The sequence below is a fragment of the Mixophyes fleayi genome, chromosome 9 (genome assembly GCF_038048845.1).
Source record: "Mixophyes fleayi isolate aMixFle1 chromosome 9, aMixFle1.hap1, whole genome shotgun sequence".
Classification (NCBI taxonomy): Eukaryota; Metazoa; Chordata; class Amphibia; order Anura; family Limnodynastidae; genus Mixophyes; species Mixophyes fleayi.
Genome location: NC_134410.1, coordinates 9197106 through 9215502, shown reverse-complemented (window position 1 = coordinate 9215502; position 18397 = coordinate 9197106). Strand labels below are relative to the sequence as shown.

The following is an 18397-nucleotide window of genomic DNA, read 5'->3' as shown; positions in this document are numbered from 1 at the left end:
GGGAGAAATAATGAGAGAGGGAAAAAAAAGAAGCTCAAGGAACAAAGATATTTCCTTCACAAACCTGTCCTTTCATCCCGGTAAATGCAGATGGGAACATTGTCCCGCTAACAACACTAACGTGTAACAATGGCTGTAGCCAGTAACCTTAAGTCTCACAAAGACGCGTGCGGTGGCCCAAGGATAGCGAATGATTAGTTGTAGAACATTTTTTACATTTTTTCATTTGTAGGTAAAGACATCTAGATGGAACAAACAAATTATACAAAACTTTTCAATCCTACACACATTTATTTTTCGTATATATTAATAGCGAGCTGGACGTATTTACTTCAAGAGATGTTTCACTTTAAAAATTAATTTGACTATGGCCCTTTCAAATGATAACACTTCATTGGGGGCCACTTTCCTAACGCCTCCACCATTCGCTCTGTTCGTAAGGGTCCCGGCGTTGACATAGAGCCAAGACTTCTGGCTATCATATTCAGTGCTCAATGACTTTCGCTGTAGCAGGGGATATCTGACATGGTGTATCTAACCAACAGTCTTCCAGCTACTGCGTTAGATCTCCCCTACTATGGAAGTAAGCCGTCAATGCAAGTGCATAGGCAAACCGAGGGGGAGTTTCCTAGTGCCTGAAACCCCCCTCCAAGCCTGGGGCACTGTATAATTGAGGTGGCTGGACCATGCTCCCGCTTCATACAGTTCTGCTTGAAAAGGGAGAGCTGCGTGCACCTAACAGTAGTGCACGCAGCATTGCCCATGTATATTATAGGGATAGGAGAAGTTGCAGAGCAGCCAAGCACTGTCTAAAATTATAGCCACACCCCCATGCATGCTGGTCACACCCACTGTTAGCGTGGTGTGGACACCCCCCTCTACACATCCTGAGTTTGCCCCTGAAGTGCTTGGACTCTGTCGCAGTAAATACAGCAAATGTTGGGATGCCCACCTAAAAACTAATATTATTAGAAATGGCTTTAGCAAAATTGATTAAAAAAAATAAATAAATTAGGCACCATTTTTTATTTCATTGTACAGTGTGGTGCAATGTGATTGGTGCTCCATAAATAAACAATTGTCAGTTACTCTGGTTGTCCATTCAAACACATTCAGCTAGGAGAGGCCAAGTGGTAACCTAAACCTGAGCTCCCTATCTGCCAACAGTCCCAATTTTCGTGCTATTTTTGGCATCCAAAGGGACGTGACTTGTCCACAAATGGGCATGGCAAGGTCAGATTTGGGCATGGTCTCAGCAAATTGAGGCATGGCTATCCATTGCCTGTGCAGGCTAACAGCGCAAGCAAATGCCTCTTGATTTTCACCGCCGCGGTGTCGGCTAGTATACTGTTCTGCATGGAGCTGAGATTTATCGTCTCTTTTTAAGTATGCATTCACTGAGTTCAACATGACATTATTGCTATGTTATTTAAACCTGTTTTTTTTTTTTTTATATATGAGATGCAAATTGAATTTGTAATGAATTATATTCACCAAGGCTTATGGTTCCAGCTCTTATTTTCTTGAAGGTTATGTTCGCATGTGCCAGAAAATCAATAGGGCCTGTTAGTTTTTTACATAAACCAATTCTATTAATAAAAATAAATAAGGGGAAAAAAATCACCTTGGTTTCTTAATGACATTGAAGAGTTGTTATTGACAGCAATGTAATAACCATGAAATAGATGTCAAATATCTCTCATATACGGCATCAATATTTATAAGCATGTCGTTCCTATATTAGCAGCAGAGGAAGGAATATTCTGTGGGTTGAGGTATAGGAATTGTTCTTTAAAGAGGTATCAGCATTTTCACTCAAAGTTGGGTCTACGAAAATATTTACTGAGATACTGTATTATATAATACTATAGCAGTTAATGCCATAACAAAGGCTGTCACCAATATAGACACACCCTTAAACAGAGAACACACATTAATAGCTTCTGAATAGACTCTATGTCCGTGGCCAACTTAGTGATGTGCGGCCAGAGAGCACAACTGGCGAGCCCGACAGGCAATAGTTTGGATCCCTGGTCAAATATAGACCAATCAGATTATATCATTTATCTAGTACATTCTAGAACAGTGAGAGCTAGAATCTGATTGGTTGCTATGGACAACACCTCCACTTTTGCTTTTTAGAAAGTTTGCTAAATTTATGATTTCCATATACACAGTTTGTTGATTTTCTTTTCTTATGTTGTTGTTTTTGGTTTATTTTTGCTTTGCTGTTTAAGTGATAATAGTGCATTGTACGTCACAATTGAGTGCTTGCTATAACATAGCAGACGAATACCCCACCAAGTCTACCAGTCATTTTATTAATGACCCACTTCCACTATAATAACCAACTTTAAAAATAATTAGCTGTATTCCATAACATTCCTTTTTTAATAGTGATTTCACTCTGAATGATTTGAATAATTTAAAAAAGTATGTTAAATATCTTTATGCCACTTTAAACCCAACATAATGGTCTGTGTTTCTTCATGACATGTGGTGACTATCGGCAATACCCATCCATAGGTTTCTTAATAAATAAAATTAATTGGTGTCAGGTTCATTATTTCACAAAAGCCCTTTGGATATAGAACTATTATTGAACTGAAACTTTCCACTTTGCAGTCATAATTTGATCACCCCAGGACGGTACATTTGCAGCCTTAGGTAAAGAACTACAGGAATTCCTATAGGAGTAATTATGAAACCTTCACCCTCTAATATTTAAGGAGAAAAGCAATTGTGCCCCAAGATTAATAGCTCTAAGCTCTTCTGCAATATAGTCGTTTCCCCACTTAGACTATTTTTATCTGTTCCAACTCCATATTCAGATCACACATACTCCCAACGCCTGTCGTAAAACATCCCTCATTTCTCCAAGACATTTGCAAAATAACAAAAGGGACAGATGTGAATTTTGAATATTCAAATACAGTCATCTGTAGATACTACAATATCCGTGGATACTGCTTTGTATGCAATGATTAACATCTTCTTCCTTCCCGTAAAATGAGTTCTCAGCTTTAAGTGTCGGTTTCTCCTGACTATTGTATTTTTATTACGGCAGATGATGGAGAAACGCGTTAGGCCGTTATCGTTGCCGATGCCTCCACCCTATATGCAGATTACATCTTGTCGTAATGAACACACGGCTTTGCTTTGTTTCATTATTGAATAGTTCATTAGAACAGGATGAATGGGTTAAGGACTGTAATTTGATTTTTACATAGCAACCAAATTTTGATTTATTGTTTCCTTTTCAAACAAAAAAAATCAATTAGATGTGAACACTTCACACTAATATAAGACTTCGCCTCTAAATAGACTATACTGTACCATGAGTAGAGGGTGTCTGTTAGTCACCGATACCATAAAAACATTTTTAGTTTTTGGTAAATGTTAAGCACCTGGAAAAACAGTCCTGAAAGACAATTGTAGCTTAATAAAACCACAGCAAACCTCTGATTGGGCCAAATAATGTGCTATTCTCCTTTATTAAAGTGTATCCATCTACTCAAAGTGAAGGCAGCCATTTTGAACCAATATTGATGTTTAGCAATGTCACTGGTCCCTAATGAATTGATAAGCTAAGTACAAGTCCAGCTCATAAAATAGCTGTAAACTGTAAGTTGGCATGAGGTACATTATAGCAAAAACCGTGAGGGGCATATATGAACATCAAAGAACAGGGAAATTGGTGTTTCCCACAGCAACCAATCAGGTGTTGGCTTTCATTGTTTACCCTGTCCTACAAAAATGGCAGCTAGAATCTGATTGGTTGCTATGGGCAACACTGCATTTTTCCTGCACACTAGTATATTTACTGTCATAAATGTCCCTAATTGTTGAGGTCTTACAGCAGATGGAGTGTGGGGGGCTGCTGTGGATTGGAAAATAGACAAAACTTCATAATATAACTACCTGAAAAGCTGACAAGTTTATAGATGCCGCTTTAATTGGTGACTTTTTGTGTATTTATTAGTTTATTTGTTCGTTTGTTTTATTTATAGTTTTTGCAAAGAAAAACATAATTTTAAGATTACTTTCTGATCTTAATTAATATGTATGCTATTTTTACTTTGATTATTTTTATACAATACTTGACAGAATGTTGACCTAAATTTGAGCCTAACAATTAATTATTGTTCTGTTCAACGTCAGGCCGCAATACTATAAAGTAATTGATGAATGTGTTGGACAAATCGTATTACAATGCGGTGGAATGGATCCAGACTTCAAATATAAAGGCAGATTGGATGTAGACTTCACTCAGTTAGTTGGTAAGTGGCCATTAATATGACGCAGGCAAATTAATTTGTTTTTAGAAATGTTTTTTCAGAAAGTTTTTTTTTCTTTTTTTTCAATAACGTTGATACACTATGAAGTCATAATTAATATTATTTTTACCAAAGATATGTAACAACTTTGCATGCTGTTGTTATTTGTTCCCCAATACTACCTCTGAAACATTATTACATTACAATATCTGTTTTATGATGACTGTGCAGCTAAAAGCAAAATGCAATGACCTGCTATATGTTGTACATTGCCTATAGCAAAGTTGTTGTAGATATTTCATCTATAAAATATAATTGGATTAATACACTTAATTAAATGAATTCTGCTTATTATGAAACACTATGGGGGAGGGGAGTATTCAATTAGTCGCAAGACATCCGGGAGACACTTCATTGCGGAGATTTGTCAGAAATCTTCACTCATTTTTCCTGGCACCCCAAAGAGCTGTAAGGGAAAAATGAGTGGAGATTTCTACCATAATTGACAGCAATATGCGTGGCGCAATGTCCGCGCGCCACAACGCCGGCGATAGAATTCCCCCCTCCAAGGCTTGTTGCCCTTCTCATATTGAGTATAGTAACTAGGTCACTACTCTGTGCTGCTGATGATGTTTAAATCATAGGTGTCCAGACTCAGTCCTCAAGGACGACCAACAGTTCATGTTTTCAGGATTTCTTTAGTCATGCATAGGTGAGTTAATCTTTTTGGCTGGGCCAGTAATTATCACACCTGTTTCTACAAACAAATATCCAAATAACATGACCTGTTGGAAGCTCCTGACATAGGCAAACCGAGAGGGGGGTTCTAGTGCCTGGAAACCCCCCACTGTATAATTGAGGTGGCTGGACCCTGCCCCCACTTCACACGGATCTGCTTGAAAAGGGAGAGCTGCGCGCATCTAACAGTAGTGCACGCAGCATTGCCCATGTATATTATAGGGATAGGAAGAGTTGGAGGGCAGCCAAGCACTGTCTAATATTATAGCCACGCCCACTGGCGGCGTGTTGTGGAAACCCCCCTGTACAAATACTGCGTTTGCCAATGCCTGAGGACTGAGTTTGAATACCTCTGGTTTAGAGGCTCAGATTACCTACATATTGGTCTAGTCCCTTTTGCTACAATGTGACTGCTCATTGACACACGAAAAACATGTCTGAGCTGAAATATACGGTGCTGCTGTTAACATAGTAGTGTTCTGATTGGCTACAGGTTGTTCCAATCCCACATTCTTTTTTAATTTTCCTATTTATCCGTGGATATCCGGGTTTGAAAAATCAGCACAATAGGTACTTTGACCCTGGACATATACCCCTATGATGGGATAGCGCTGAGATGTGTACATACATGGACCCTCATCTTTTCTCCTCATTTGCAATTCTCACTTACTGCCAGATAGTTATCTTTATCCCTTCATCACGTCTCACCATAACGCCAATGCCGCTTACGTTGACATAATCCGGATACAATGTGACATTGTTTTTCTGTTTCTGCAGACACCTTGGTGGATAAGGCTAAAGTTGAAGAAAGTGAACAGAAAGCGTCAGAGTTTTCCAAGAAGGTGAATCCATTCATCACGGTCATTTAAATCCTAGACAATTGGTTTTTCTGTGATATGGACACTTCTGGAAAGGCTGTTTTTTCCTGCTAGGATGGAGACAGCTATTGATTTGCTGTTCGAATCAATGTTTGGCAGCATTTTAACACGAACCTTGTCAGGATCACAAAGGTCAATATTGACGTATCGGGTCAATGCTGCTGACTTCAGGGTTTATTGTATTATTTTAACAAAGATCTACTGCTTAAATAGCTGAGGACATTAAGGGTAATATTCTGCAAACCTCTATTGTTATGTTTCGCTAATGCAATATCCTGAATGTAACGGGATCAATCAATCAATTCTTTTTATAGCTAAACTTTAACACAGATTGAGGTTCGTTCACTAACAGCACAATATGTGGGCACGGAGCGCATTTTAGTTTTGTACGAATGTGCACATTTATCCGTATACCGTATACAAGGCAGCATAGAGATTCCCAAACCCCCTTAGAAAGCTAGGGGTAGATAATGGACTATTATAAATGCACCCATACACTTTAGATAATCATGGGTACAATATTGTCCTGTGATGAAATCCATTCTTTATTAAACACCTCCTGCATAAACGTGTCGGCAATACTTTATAACAGTATAATAATGTTTTTACTCAAGAGCTGACACTTCATGCCTTGAGGATAAATAGTCTCCACCTGTGTACAGTCCCCTGTAGCAGCTTCCTCTCCTGAGCTCCACACTCTCAGGTCATTTAATGTCCCTTATCCCTCTCTCTCTGTTATGAATCCCACTCCTCATTCACGGGATTGGGGTCTTTGTCATCTAACAGCAGCTTTCAGACTGTCGTTCGTAGCATGCCCATAAATGTACCCACTGTCTCTGCGTCTCCTCTTGACTCTTGTTAGTCTCCCAGTTGGTGCTCTGCCTCGCCTCCACTTTGCACACACTAGCCAACGACCGGACAAGGTCACGGCTATCTCAAAGACTGGGTCTCGGAATTGGCACAGAGACTGTACACCTCTCTATAGCTTCTCGGGTCTCCATAAAAGATGATTAGTTAGACTAACCAAGTTCTGACCTCTGTCTATTGAGAAGAATCTCCAGTCTCTTAACATATGCTCATCACTAGAATTTATTGAATTTCTGTCTCTAGCTTGAGCTCTCTACTGGATGGGCTGAACTCTGTTTTAATTCTACGATCCCGCTGCTTATTTCCGAACCTTCCCCGGGGCAGTACTCCTAGTTAACCTCATCGTTCTATCAGACTATCCCCTAGTCTATATAGCTTCAAATGGGTTGAAAACCCACCTGTTTATAAAAGGCTACCAGTCTTCCACTTAACCATCTCACCATGTAGTATACCACAACCTATATCATCTTCAATCTCCCCCTACTCTTGCTTCTTGCCCTCAGATCCCCTTACATTGGCTCACCCCCATGTGTCAACCGTTAGTCTGCTCTTTTCCCTTTAGATTGTAAGCTCTAATGATCAGGACCCTCTTCCCTCCTGTTCTCATTAGCTATAACTTTTGCTCACCAGCTACACTGCTCCCCTCCTCCTTGGGCTCTCTGCCCATCAACCCCGCTCCTCCTCCGTTGTCTTTGTACCTCTTTCAGTGTCCCTAAACCTGTTTGTTGCCCCCACGCTAATGGGCACAGGTTCAGCCTGTGCTGAATATACCCCTTGTACCCCAGTAGCTGTGTGGAGAGTTGTAGTGATATTTGTATACTGTATTGTACTGTCTTGTTGTTTGCCCTCTATACAGCGTGGGGACCTCATTTGATGCCCTATAAATAAAGTTTAATATATAGGGTGTTACATACAGTATTTTAAAGCAGCAGGAATGTACACAACACTGTACAATGAGTGAAAGGTGCACAGGGATTATACACAAAGACCAGAAGAAAAGATAGACTGGGTGGTATGAAAATAGAATGCAAAATCAGTTCTAGATCAAAAGTATTTCGGCTCAATGGTATTTAAGTTACTTTTAATATACTGAGGAACATAATGTTTCAAAGACCTACAAATGTATTTGTGATCTTTCTTAACATTTATATATATAAACAATGCTCTGATAGGAAATTTCAGGAAGGAGCCTTTTTGCCCTCAAATTATTTTCAGGACAGAAAAATATATATATATTTTACAAGCATCAAAAAATAAATTCTTGTTTTATAAAATCTTATTTTTATTGCATTTTATAGAGGGAAAAATATGCTTTTCATTGACGCTTTGCAAAGCTATTTTGGGCAATTAGAGCCACCCCAGACACCAACAGTTTGTCAGCTTCCAACTGAGGCTACATATTAAGTGCAAAACTCAGCAAAGCTCCAGATCCGAGCGAGGTCTCTGGTGTTCCTGGTAACTGTGTGAAAAGTGCATTTGTTGTGATAAGTGCAGAGTTTAACACAAGGACATAGCTCAGCACAAGGGATGAGGAGAGTAATGTAGATTGTTACATGTTATTCTATGTGATCAGTTGCTGTAAAATTCGCTTTCATATTTATTTTTATTCTTTTTTTTTTAAAGTATTCATAGCTTTAGTCTATCAGTACTCTAGCATTACTGTATTAATACTCTGAGGTTCGAAACTCTTATATTGCATTCATCATTTCTAATGATCCATAATTGGGTATGATCCATAATTAGAAATCATCACTTATTTGTGTGGAATCACAGAACCCTTAGTGCCGGACATAACTGACATATATCACTTAAATGAGATACATGAGAACAGAAAGAGTAATAGGTGCAAGGGTACAGATGAGCAGAACAATAAATGTATGGTGCAATTAATAGAACAAATCGCATGGCATACTGAAAGAAATCGGCACCAGATGTGAGGTAGACGGATAGAGGACAGACATGTGAAATGTGGTAGACAGGGTCTGATCAACCATTAGGCTGTTCAGGCTGCAGCCTGGGGCGCTGGATCAATGGGGGGAGCAGCTCCGGCACAATTAACAAGCATTTTTCTTTATTTTTTTAAAAATAAAAATATTTTCTACTTAAAATGTCTGCGCTGCCTCCTCAGTGATCGGGCCGCCCCTGGTCCCAAGAGGGCGGTTTCGACTGTCAGAGTATCCAATCACACTGATGCAGGCAGTCAACAGCACATTCAATGGTGTTAGCTGCCCTGTCAGTACAGCTGCAGTGCTAAGCTGAGAGTGGTCATGTGAGATGATCACATGACCACACCAGTTAATGAAGTGACTGAGGGAGGAGTTCATGGAGTGACTAAGGGGGGTTAAGGAAGTGACTGGTGACTGGGAGGGGTTAATGAAGTGACTGAGGAGGGGATCGTCAAGGGGGGGGGGGGGCACCGGTGTATTATCCTAGGCTGGCTGTGACCCTTAATCAGGCCCTGGTGGTAGAGATGCCCCTGAGAGCTTAGTTATGGAGCATTGTGGGGAGACAGAAAGAACTCAGTGAAGTAGAAGTACATAGTAGTGGATTCTAAAAACATAATATGAGGTCCACGATGGTGTGGTAGCAGACGGTTGTGAGGAACCAAGGCAGAGATGTTGGGAAGGGGTTGCAGAGGCAGAAGAAGCTTCAGGGGGAAGTGAAACTTATCAGATGCTATGTATGCACTACTGCAACAAGGCGAACACAGCTGTCCAAGATGTGAGCTTGTTGCTCATCTGGATGCCTAGATACTGAATACTGAATCTAAATGAGCAACTGGCAACGCTGAGGTCCATTGACAACATGGAGAGGAAGTTGCTGCTCACTGAGCAGGTGCTGGTTGGGGTCAGTGTAGAAGCAGGTGGAGACGGGGAAGAGCAGGATCCTGAGGTCGGAAGCTGGGTCACAGTAAACGAAAGGCTGTGAGAAGAGTTGTCATGGAATTTATTCCCCAATACATATGCCAAGTATTCTGATATATGGTATGCCAATTCAGAAGTGTTGCAGCAGCAGGAGACTTCAACTAACAAACATGGGAGTGACTGCTCCAATACAGGTGGGAACAGGAGGTAATGTGAGAGCCAGACAGGTGCAGGTGAAAGGGGATTCAGATATTAGGAGGACAGGTAGTGTATTCTGTCACCCGGACCGTTCATTTTCGAAAAGTGCTCTGTTTTCTGGGTGCTTGGGTGCGGCACACAGTGTTTTTGGTTCATAGATTGTTGGGAAGGGTTGAGAGGAACCCCATCAGTTATGGTACATATCAGGACCAATGGCAAAGTTAGAGGTGGATTGACAGCCCTCAAAAGTGATTTAAGGGACTGGAATACTCTCTGCGCCACATCTGAAAGACAATGGAGCTCAGGGAGATAAATAAATGGCTGTGATGTTGTTGTAAGAAGGAGAGTTTTGTAGAACTGGGGACACTCTGTTTCCCTAACAGGGAAAAGGACCAAAGTGGACAAACCCCTTTTAATACAAGGTCTGGCCCAGCTACAGGGCCGAGGAACAAATGTAAACATTTAACTCTGAATACCTGTTTCCTCTTAATGGATATACCACTTCTGTATGCTGATATAAAATACGCGTGTGCACAAATTCCTAGTCTGGGAGAAAGTTGGTGGGACCGAGAGCTAAAAGACAAATGTTGAGGTGGTTTGGCATTCTTTTGGAGGTTTCGGGGCGACCTTAATTCTGTAGGACATTTTCACATGCAAGAGTTCATGAGAGTAATGCAAAATTTGTGAGTGTCAAAGACGATGCCTAACAGGGTTGTGTTATCCTGGGTATCCGGCAGCCTGTAGCCGTTCCTTCCCTAGTTACAATCTCTGGGGCTGTAAGAAGAACAACTACATGTATCAGCCCCCTGAAGCTCCATGATCGGCAGGCCTGGCCAACCTGTGGCTCTCCAGGTGTGTGAAGCTACAATTCCCAGCATGCTTTGCCAGGTATAGCCTATCAATCTACTGGCGAAGCATGTTGGGGCTTGTAGTTCCACCTGGAGAGCCACAGGTTGGCCAGGTGTGATCTAGAGGAAGGGGACACGTTAGTAAAATCTTTTCCATAGCTGGTAGTGCAGGTAACACGTAAAAATACCTAGTCCTGTGTTTTAGTGACTGTTTTCTTATACATTGAGGGAGCCGAAGACTGGGTTGTTTTATAAGCAACAGAGATTATTCTGTCATAGAACAATGTGTTGGCTTTATCCTCCAGTCTGCTCACCCGGGGGGTCTTTTTCTATCACAACTCCTGGGTGACAGCCACGGGTACTTGTTTGTTGAAAACATTCTCAATTAATTGAATTCATGTATACAGCACATTGCTGTAATGAGCGTTACGAGAGTAATTTATTGTCAGAGTGCATTCACCGTGTTGTTATTCTTCAAAACCCTTTTCAAAGCCGCAACATTTTAAAGTCCCCCCTCCCCCACACCCCTTGAACGCTTAGCGCGGAGTCTATTGGAAATGATGACTTTATGCTCTGATCTTTGCAGTACGATGAAGAGTTCTCGGCGCGTCAGGAGGCCCAGGCCGAACTTCAGAAACGAGAGGAGAAGATCAAAGAGCTGGAGAGTGAGGTCCAGCAGCTGCGGACGCAGGTATTACAGCAAAATGTAAACTTGTGTATGACTTATGTATGTTAGGAAAATTCACCATACACCCTGATAGAGGTTTCCGTATAAAACCTAAAATTGTCTTGGCGTATCTTAACCCTTTATTGCCCAAAGACTTAACTCTTGCTGACCAAGCGACTTCTAAAAGGAATTCTGTCATACGCACGTGTTTATTAAGTCTAATTTTGATTATGACATTTAACGCAACCATTGATATGATTCACTTTGATGCCAGGGGAAAAGTACGGCCTCATCTAGAATACTGTGTTCAGTTCTGGAGGCCGTATCTCCAGAAGGATATAAATACATTACAGACTGTACAAAGAAGGGCAACTAAAATGGTGCATGGCCTACAGCACAAAACTTACCCGGAAAGACTAAATGATCTTAATATGTTTCGTTTGCAGCAGAGAAGGCAAAGGGGGACATGATAGAAACTGTCAAGGGTTATAACAAGGTGCAGGAGGGAAACATTCTACAAAGGAAGAGAGAAGTATTAGAACAGGAGGACATGCACTGACACTGGGGGGAAGAGAAGTATTAGAACACGAGGACATGCACTGACACTGGGGGGAAGAGAAGTATTAGAACACGAGGACATGTACTGACACTGGGGGGAAGAGAAGTATTAGAACACGAGGACATGTACTGACACTGGGGGGGAAGAGAAGTATTAGAACACGAGGACATGTACTGACACTGGAGGTAAGAGAAGTATTAGAACACGAGGACATGCACTGACACTGGGGGGGAAGAGAAGTATTAGAACACAAGGACATGCACTGACACTGGGGGGAAGTAGGTTCAGAGGAAATGTGAGGAAAACTACTTCACAGAAAGGGTAGTGGACAGGTGGAATAGGCTTCATCAAAGGTGGTAGAGGCTAATACAGTAGAGCAGTTTAAACATGCCTGGGGATAGACATAACTAGAGATGGTCACTGACCCCCGTGTTTTGGTTTTGGATTCGGTTTTGGATCTGGATTACCGTCGTGTTTTGGTTTTGGTTTTGGTTTTGCAAAACCGCCATTGCGTGTTTTGGTTTTGGTTTTGGTTTTGTTTGGTTTTGTTTTGCTATTTTTTGGGAAAATCCATGTTTTTGGGCCTAAATTAACCCAATTTAGTGCTCCAACTGTTTTAGAGACAAGTAATCTAATTGTTGAGGTAATAAATCATCCAAAAAAACAGTTTAATTCTTCGTTGGTAGGCCTATTCTACACACAAAACAGATTGTCTTCCTCTCCATCTATGCATATTGGCAATGCAGCCATCGTCTTTGAATGTATATTACACCCTACACTTATAGTTAAATATGTAAAGAAATGGAAAAAGCCAGTTTGCTTTCTGTCTCTCAAGGCCCCCCTCCACTTGTATAAAATAGCAAAAAATTCAGCCATTATAGACTGTACAATATTAATTGACATGGAGAAAGCCAGTTTGGTTTCTGTCTCTCTAGGCCCCCCTCCACTTGTATAAAATACTAAAAAATTCAGCCATTATAGACTGTACAATATTAATTGACATGGAGAAAGACAGTTTGGGGTCACTCTGTCTCTCTAGGCCCCCCTCCACTTGTATAAAATACCAAAAAATTCAGCCATTATAGACTGTACAATATTAATTGACATGGAGAAAGCCAGTTTGGTTTCTGTCTCTCTAGCCCCCCCTCCACTTGTATAAAATACTAAAAAATTCAGCCATTATAGACTGTACAATATAAATTGAAATGGACAAAGGCAGTTTGGTATCTGTCTGCATCAGATCCTCTCTCCACTAGGAGTAAAATAGAAAACTATTCAGCCGTTATATAATCTAGAATATAAATAGAAATTGAGAAAGGCAATTTGGTATCTGTCTGCATCATAATCATCAACATCATCATTAGCGCCCTCGTCGCCTACACAAATCTCCCCCTCATCCTCTTCTAATTCCAAAGTGGCATCCTCAATTTGGGTATCACCGGCTACACTCGGGCTATTAAGGCACACATCAGCAGAATGCTCACGATTAGACATCCCACTGTTGGATGGACTCTCCACAGGGATTGTTGTCATTTGTGAATCAGAGCAAATATTCTCCTGTAATGCCTCACTGGTATCTTGCAGCTCAGCTTTGACGCGTAACAGTAGTTGTGCACCAATTGTAGCCTGGGTAACTTTTTGGGATCTGCCACTAATAGCCAAAGGTGAAGGCCTCATTCTCTCTTTGCCACTGCGTGTGTAGAATGGCATGCTTGCAATTTTTTTTTTATCGTCACTTAACTTTTGCTCAGTTACACTTCTTTTTCGCTTCAATACAGTAAATTTTTTTTTGGTTTTTGTTTTTTGCACTAATTTGAAAACACTCTGTTGTTTGACATCGCCTTGGCCAGATGACGTACTGGGAACACTAACATCAGGACTGGTGACAGAACCTGGTTGCTCATTTAGATCATATGTGGACTGCTTTGAATCCATTCTGAGCGCAAACCACTGAGGAGTGCTAAAAATTATTGAGTAGATACTGCTGACAGATATGACTTTTGACAGCCAGAAATATTAATGCACAATTAGGGAGGACACCCCAAAAACACTGAGGAGTGCTAAAAATTATTGAGTAGATACTGCTGACAGATATGACTTTTGACAGCCAGAAATATTAATGCACAATTAGGGAGGACACCCCAAAAACACTGAGGAGTGCTACAAATTATTGAGTAGATACTGCTGACAGATATGACTTTTGACAGCCAGAAATATTAATGCACAATTAGGGAGGACACCCCAAAAACACTGAGGAGTGCTACAAATTATTGAGTAGATACTGCTGACAGATATGACTTTTGACAGCCAGAAATATTAATGCACAATTAGGGAGGACACCCCAAAAACACTGAGGAGTGCTACAAATTATTGAGTAGATACTGCTGACAGATATGACTTTTGACAGCCAGAAATATTAATGCACAATTAGGGAGGACACCCCAAAAACACAGAGGAGTGCTAAAATTTATTGAGTAGATACTGCTGACAGATATGACTTTTGACAGCCAGAAATATTAATGCACAATTAGAGAGGACACCCCAAAAACACTGAGGAGTGCTTAAAATTATTGAGTAGATACTGCTGACAGATATGGCTTTTGACAGCCAGAAATATTAATGCACAATTAGAGAGGACACCCCAAAAACACTGAGGAGTGCTAACATTTATTGAGTAGATACTGCTGACAGATATGACTTTTGACAGCCAGAAATATTAATGCACAATTAGGGAGGACACCCCAAAAACACAGAGGAGTGCTAAAATTTATTGAGTAGATACTGCTGACAGATATGACTTTTGACAGCCAGAAATATTAATGCACAATTAGAGAGGACACCCCAAAAACACTGAGGAGTGCTTAAAATTATTGAGTAGATACTGCTGACAGATATGACTTTTGACAGCCAGAAATATTAATGCACAATTAGAGAGGACACCCCAAAAACACTGAGGAGTGCTTAAAATTATTGAGTAGATACTGCTGACAGATATGACTTTTGACAGCCAGAAATATTAATGCACAATTAGAGAGGACACCCCAAAAACACTGAGGAGTGCTAACATTTATTGAGTAGATACTGCTGACAGATATGACTTTTGACAGCCAGAAATATTAATGCACAATTATGGGGGACAACCCAAAAGCGCTGGGGAGTGCCAAATATGAAGAAAAAATAATAAACCTCTATCCTCCTCTCTGCACTAGCGATTTTGGTTAGAGCAATTGCAAGAACAATATTGTATTCTTTCTCTGTCCCTGCTCTAATTAGCCTATGACTACACCCTGCTCTCTCCCTCTGTCAAATGGCGATGGATTGCTGTGGAGGCGTGTATTTATAAAGTTGAAGTATCGCGAGAACCGAGTCCCGAGATCCGACGACGTCACAATGACGTTCGGCCTCGATTTGGATTCGGAATTGGCGGGAGAGTACCGAGCTGCTCAGCTCGGTACTCGGATACCCAAAGTTCGGGTGGGTTCGGTTCTCGGAGAACCGGACCCGCCCATCTCTAGACATAACCAAGGTTTATGTTCCTCTGCTTTCGAAAATCTTTGTCACCCATTTAGTTTTCATTACCATCATAACTGTATAGCCGAACGGAGGCGTGAATGAGCGCTACCTACGGAGAAGATGTGAAGGGAGACTTGTCATGGTCTTCAGCCTTTACCATGGGAATATGTCAAGATTGAAACCTTACCACATTTTTTTTTCTTTTAATGTTTTCTCATCACTTTGGAGAACAATTATTCTCTTATATTTTAAAATGTATCTCAGTTTATACCTTTCCCTGTCACGATTTTGCTCCCTCCCCCCCCCCCCCACGATAGCCTTGCACCCTAGGCTGTAGTCTAGTCAGCCTATTGAACCATCAGTGCCTCTCTAGATACACTGATGTGGCGCAATTGTTGCTCACTGTCCTCAGAGGGGTTATCAGCTGTAGGTGGGCATGATTGTGTCTGTGCATAGGAGGACATAGAGGAAAAGTTGTTTGTGAAGTTTCTTAGGCTTTCCAGGTGTGTACTTCAGACATGACACTTTAAAAACTACCTTTACCTGGGTATTCTTCATATATAAGATCCCTTTCAGAAACCCTAAATAAAATGGACTGAGTTGAGGTACAACTATCACTGGAACCCTAAACTGACTTTCATTATTATTAGTAGTAGTATACATAATAATCATATTAATGTTATTTTTATTATTGCTATTAATATTATCCAGCATTTTATAATATTAAGCACCAACATTTTAGGCAGAATTGTATATTGTGTAAGATGTGCACAGATATCACATACTAGTGCAATATACAAGAGAGAACAGCCCCTGGTGATTGCGCTAAAGATCTAAATGGAACAAATGAGAAGCAAGATGTGGGCAGAGAGGGAACGAGGGCATTTAAACCGCGGGGAGTAAAACCGCTAAGGTGGGTAATGGTGTAAGACAAGAGACGGCCTATAGAATGTGAGAGATGCTGGGGGAGGGAATGAGAAGCCAGGAGGGAGGTCTAGAGTGAAGGGTAGACGTGATGAGAGAGGACCAATCGGAATGCAGCAGATCTTTTGTTATCATCAGCAGCAGCTATTTATATAGCGCCACTAATTCCACAGCGCTGTACAGAGAACTCACTCACATCAGTCACATGGTTATAAGGAGAGGTTGGATTCAATGAAACAATGTAAATATCTGTATGAAACAAGGTTGGACCCCAGTGTAAGATATCCTCACTCTAATCCCCACTTATAATACATTATGACTAATTTCCACACGAGTTCACTTCGCTCGGTCCTTTCAGGAAAGACGCGATTAAGAAACGACTTAGGATCCTCGGCGATGGAGAAGTTCCTTTAATCAAGTTTCTCCGTTGTAATAGAAACCCTAAAGAACTTGTGAACAATCAGAAAGTTGCTTTCTAAATCACATTACAATAATCCTGAATGCATTAGCGTTTAATGAGTTGCGTCTCTGGACTTCGTGGAGCCATGAACTTAGAGATGTGTACGAGCCATCGGAGATTTGAAACACGAGCTTGTAAAAAAAAAAAAAAAATGCTTTAAAGCAAATGACGATCAGTCTACAACAGACGCTGAATCTATGTTTCCCCCCACCCATATTTACAGATAAACAGCTTCACATTTTTAAAAATAACTTTACTATTTTTTTTTTATTTTTTTTTATAGACCTTCCTGGACCATTTCATATGGACGTTAGACTTTTTGTCAAAATGTCTTATGAGCTGATATAGAATAGGATGAGCCGGTCTTAATAACTGTGGTTATGCAGTGATAGATGAGTGTTTAGTATTTCTGGGAATCATTATGCAGAATAATCAGTGACCTAATCTAGTACATCTTAATGTGAGCTGTAGCAGTGAGCATGCATATTTTGCCCTATTAAAGAACCAGCTTATATTAAAGTTACACCATGCATCCCAATAATTTAGTTTCCTGAATGGGCACATAGCCACGCCTCCTAAAAAGGGGGTCATGGGGGTGCCCTATTGGGGGCATGACCATGTCAAGTTAGGGGTGTGACTGTGAGCTTGGTTAGCCCTTTGGGGGGGGTGTCTAACCCTTCTGAAGCAATAGGCAGCCCCCAACTCTCCCCCTTTTAAAAACACTCTTGAACCCTGGCATTCACCCGGGGGGGTGCCTGAGTCAGGTGTGTGTGGTACCCACTCTCTGTGATGATGCCCACATGATAGTGGCCTAATGGTTATCACTTCTGCCTCACAGCACTGGGGTCATGAGTTTGATTTCCACACTCCAAAAAGACAACAACATACTAGTAGGTTAATTGGCTGCTATCAAAATTGACCCTAGTCTCTCCTTTGCTGTCTGCTTGTCTGTGTGTGTGTGTGTGTGTGTGTGTGTGTGTCTATATCAGGGAATTTAGACTGTAAGCTCCAATGGGGCAGGGACTGATGTGAATGAGTTCTCTGTACAGCACTAGTGGCGCTAAATAAATAAATGATGATGATGATGATGCTATACTATTAACATTTGCATTATCATCACTTCAGTGTTCATTAGGAAAACTATTTATTTTTACCCCCCTTTTCATCGCTATGTAGGACTTTAGTAACTTCTCTTATCAGGTTAACACTGTGACCCGATATAATGGGGGATATCCACTAACCAGAAGAGTGTATCTGCAGTACACTTGGGATGTGGTCAGGGCACAATAGGGGTAGCTACAGCCTTGGGGTTTGCTAAGCCAAACACAACACCCCTCCCTTAAAACCACCCATCAATTGCTGCAGGTACCAGAGTCACATCACAGCTTCCCATAATTTGGGACAAATGTGCAGATCCGCAGAACAATTGGGATAGTTGGGAGATATATCATTGTTCCATGGTCCCTCTTCTCTTATTCTGGTGGAAGTTTTAATATTAATTTTAATTAAATATTAATATAATTAAAATGTCATGCTGCAAACACCCGTAGATACGATTAATTACTCGATCTCGATCTCCATTATATCCAGCAATAGTGTAACCT

The 18397-nt window shown here is 40.9% G+C and overlaps 1 protein-coding gene across 5 annotated transcripts in view; it reads left to right on the top strand.

Annotated features, from left to right (window-relative positions):
• Positions 1 to 18397, top strand: part of DIAPH2 (diaphanous related formin 2) — an 828187-nt gene that overhangs the window by 229281 nt on the left and 580509 nt on the right. For all 5 annotated transcript variants that reach the window (XM_075186343.1, XM_075186345.1, XM_075186342.1 and 2 more), the window contains 3 exons: positions 4162 to 4280; positions 5793 to 5857; positions 11257 to 11361. In XM_075186343.1, coding sequence (XP_075042444.1) covers positions 4162 to 4280; positions 5793 to 5857; positions 11257 to 11361 — 289 coding nt within the window. The remainder of the gene's footprint in view (positions 1 to 4161; positions 4281 to 5792; positions 5858 to 11256; positions 11362 to 18397) is intronic.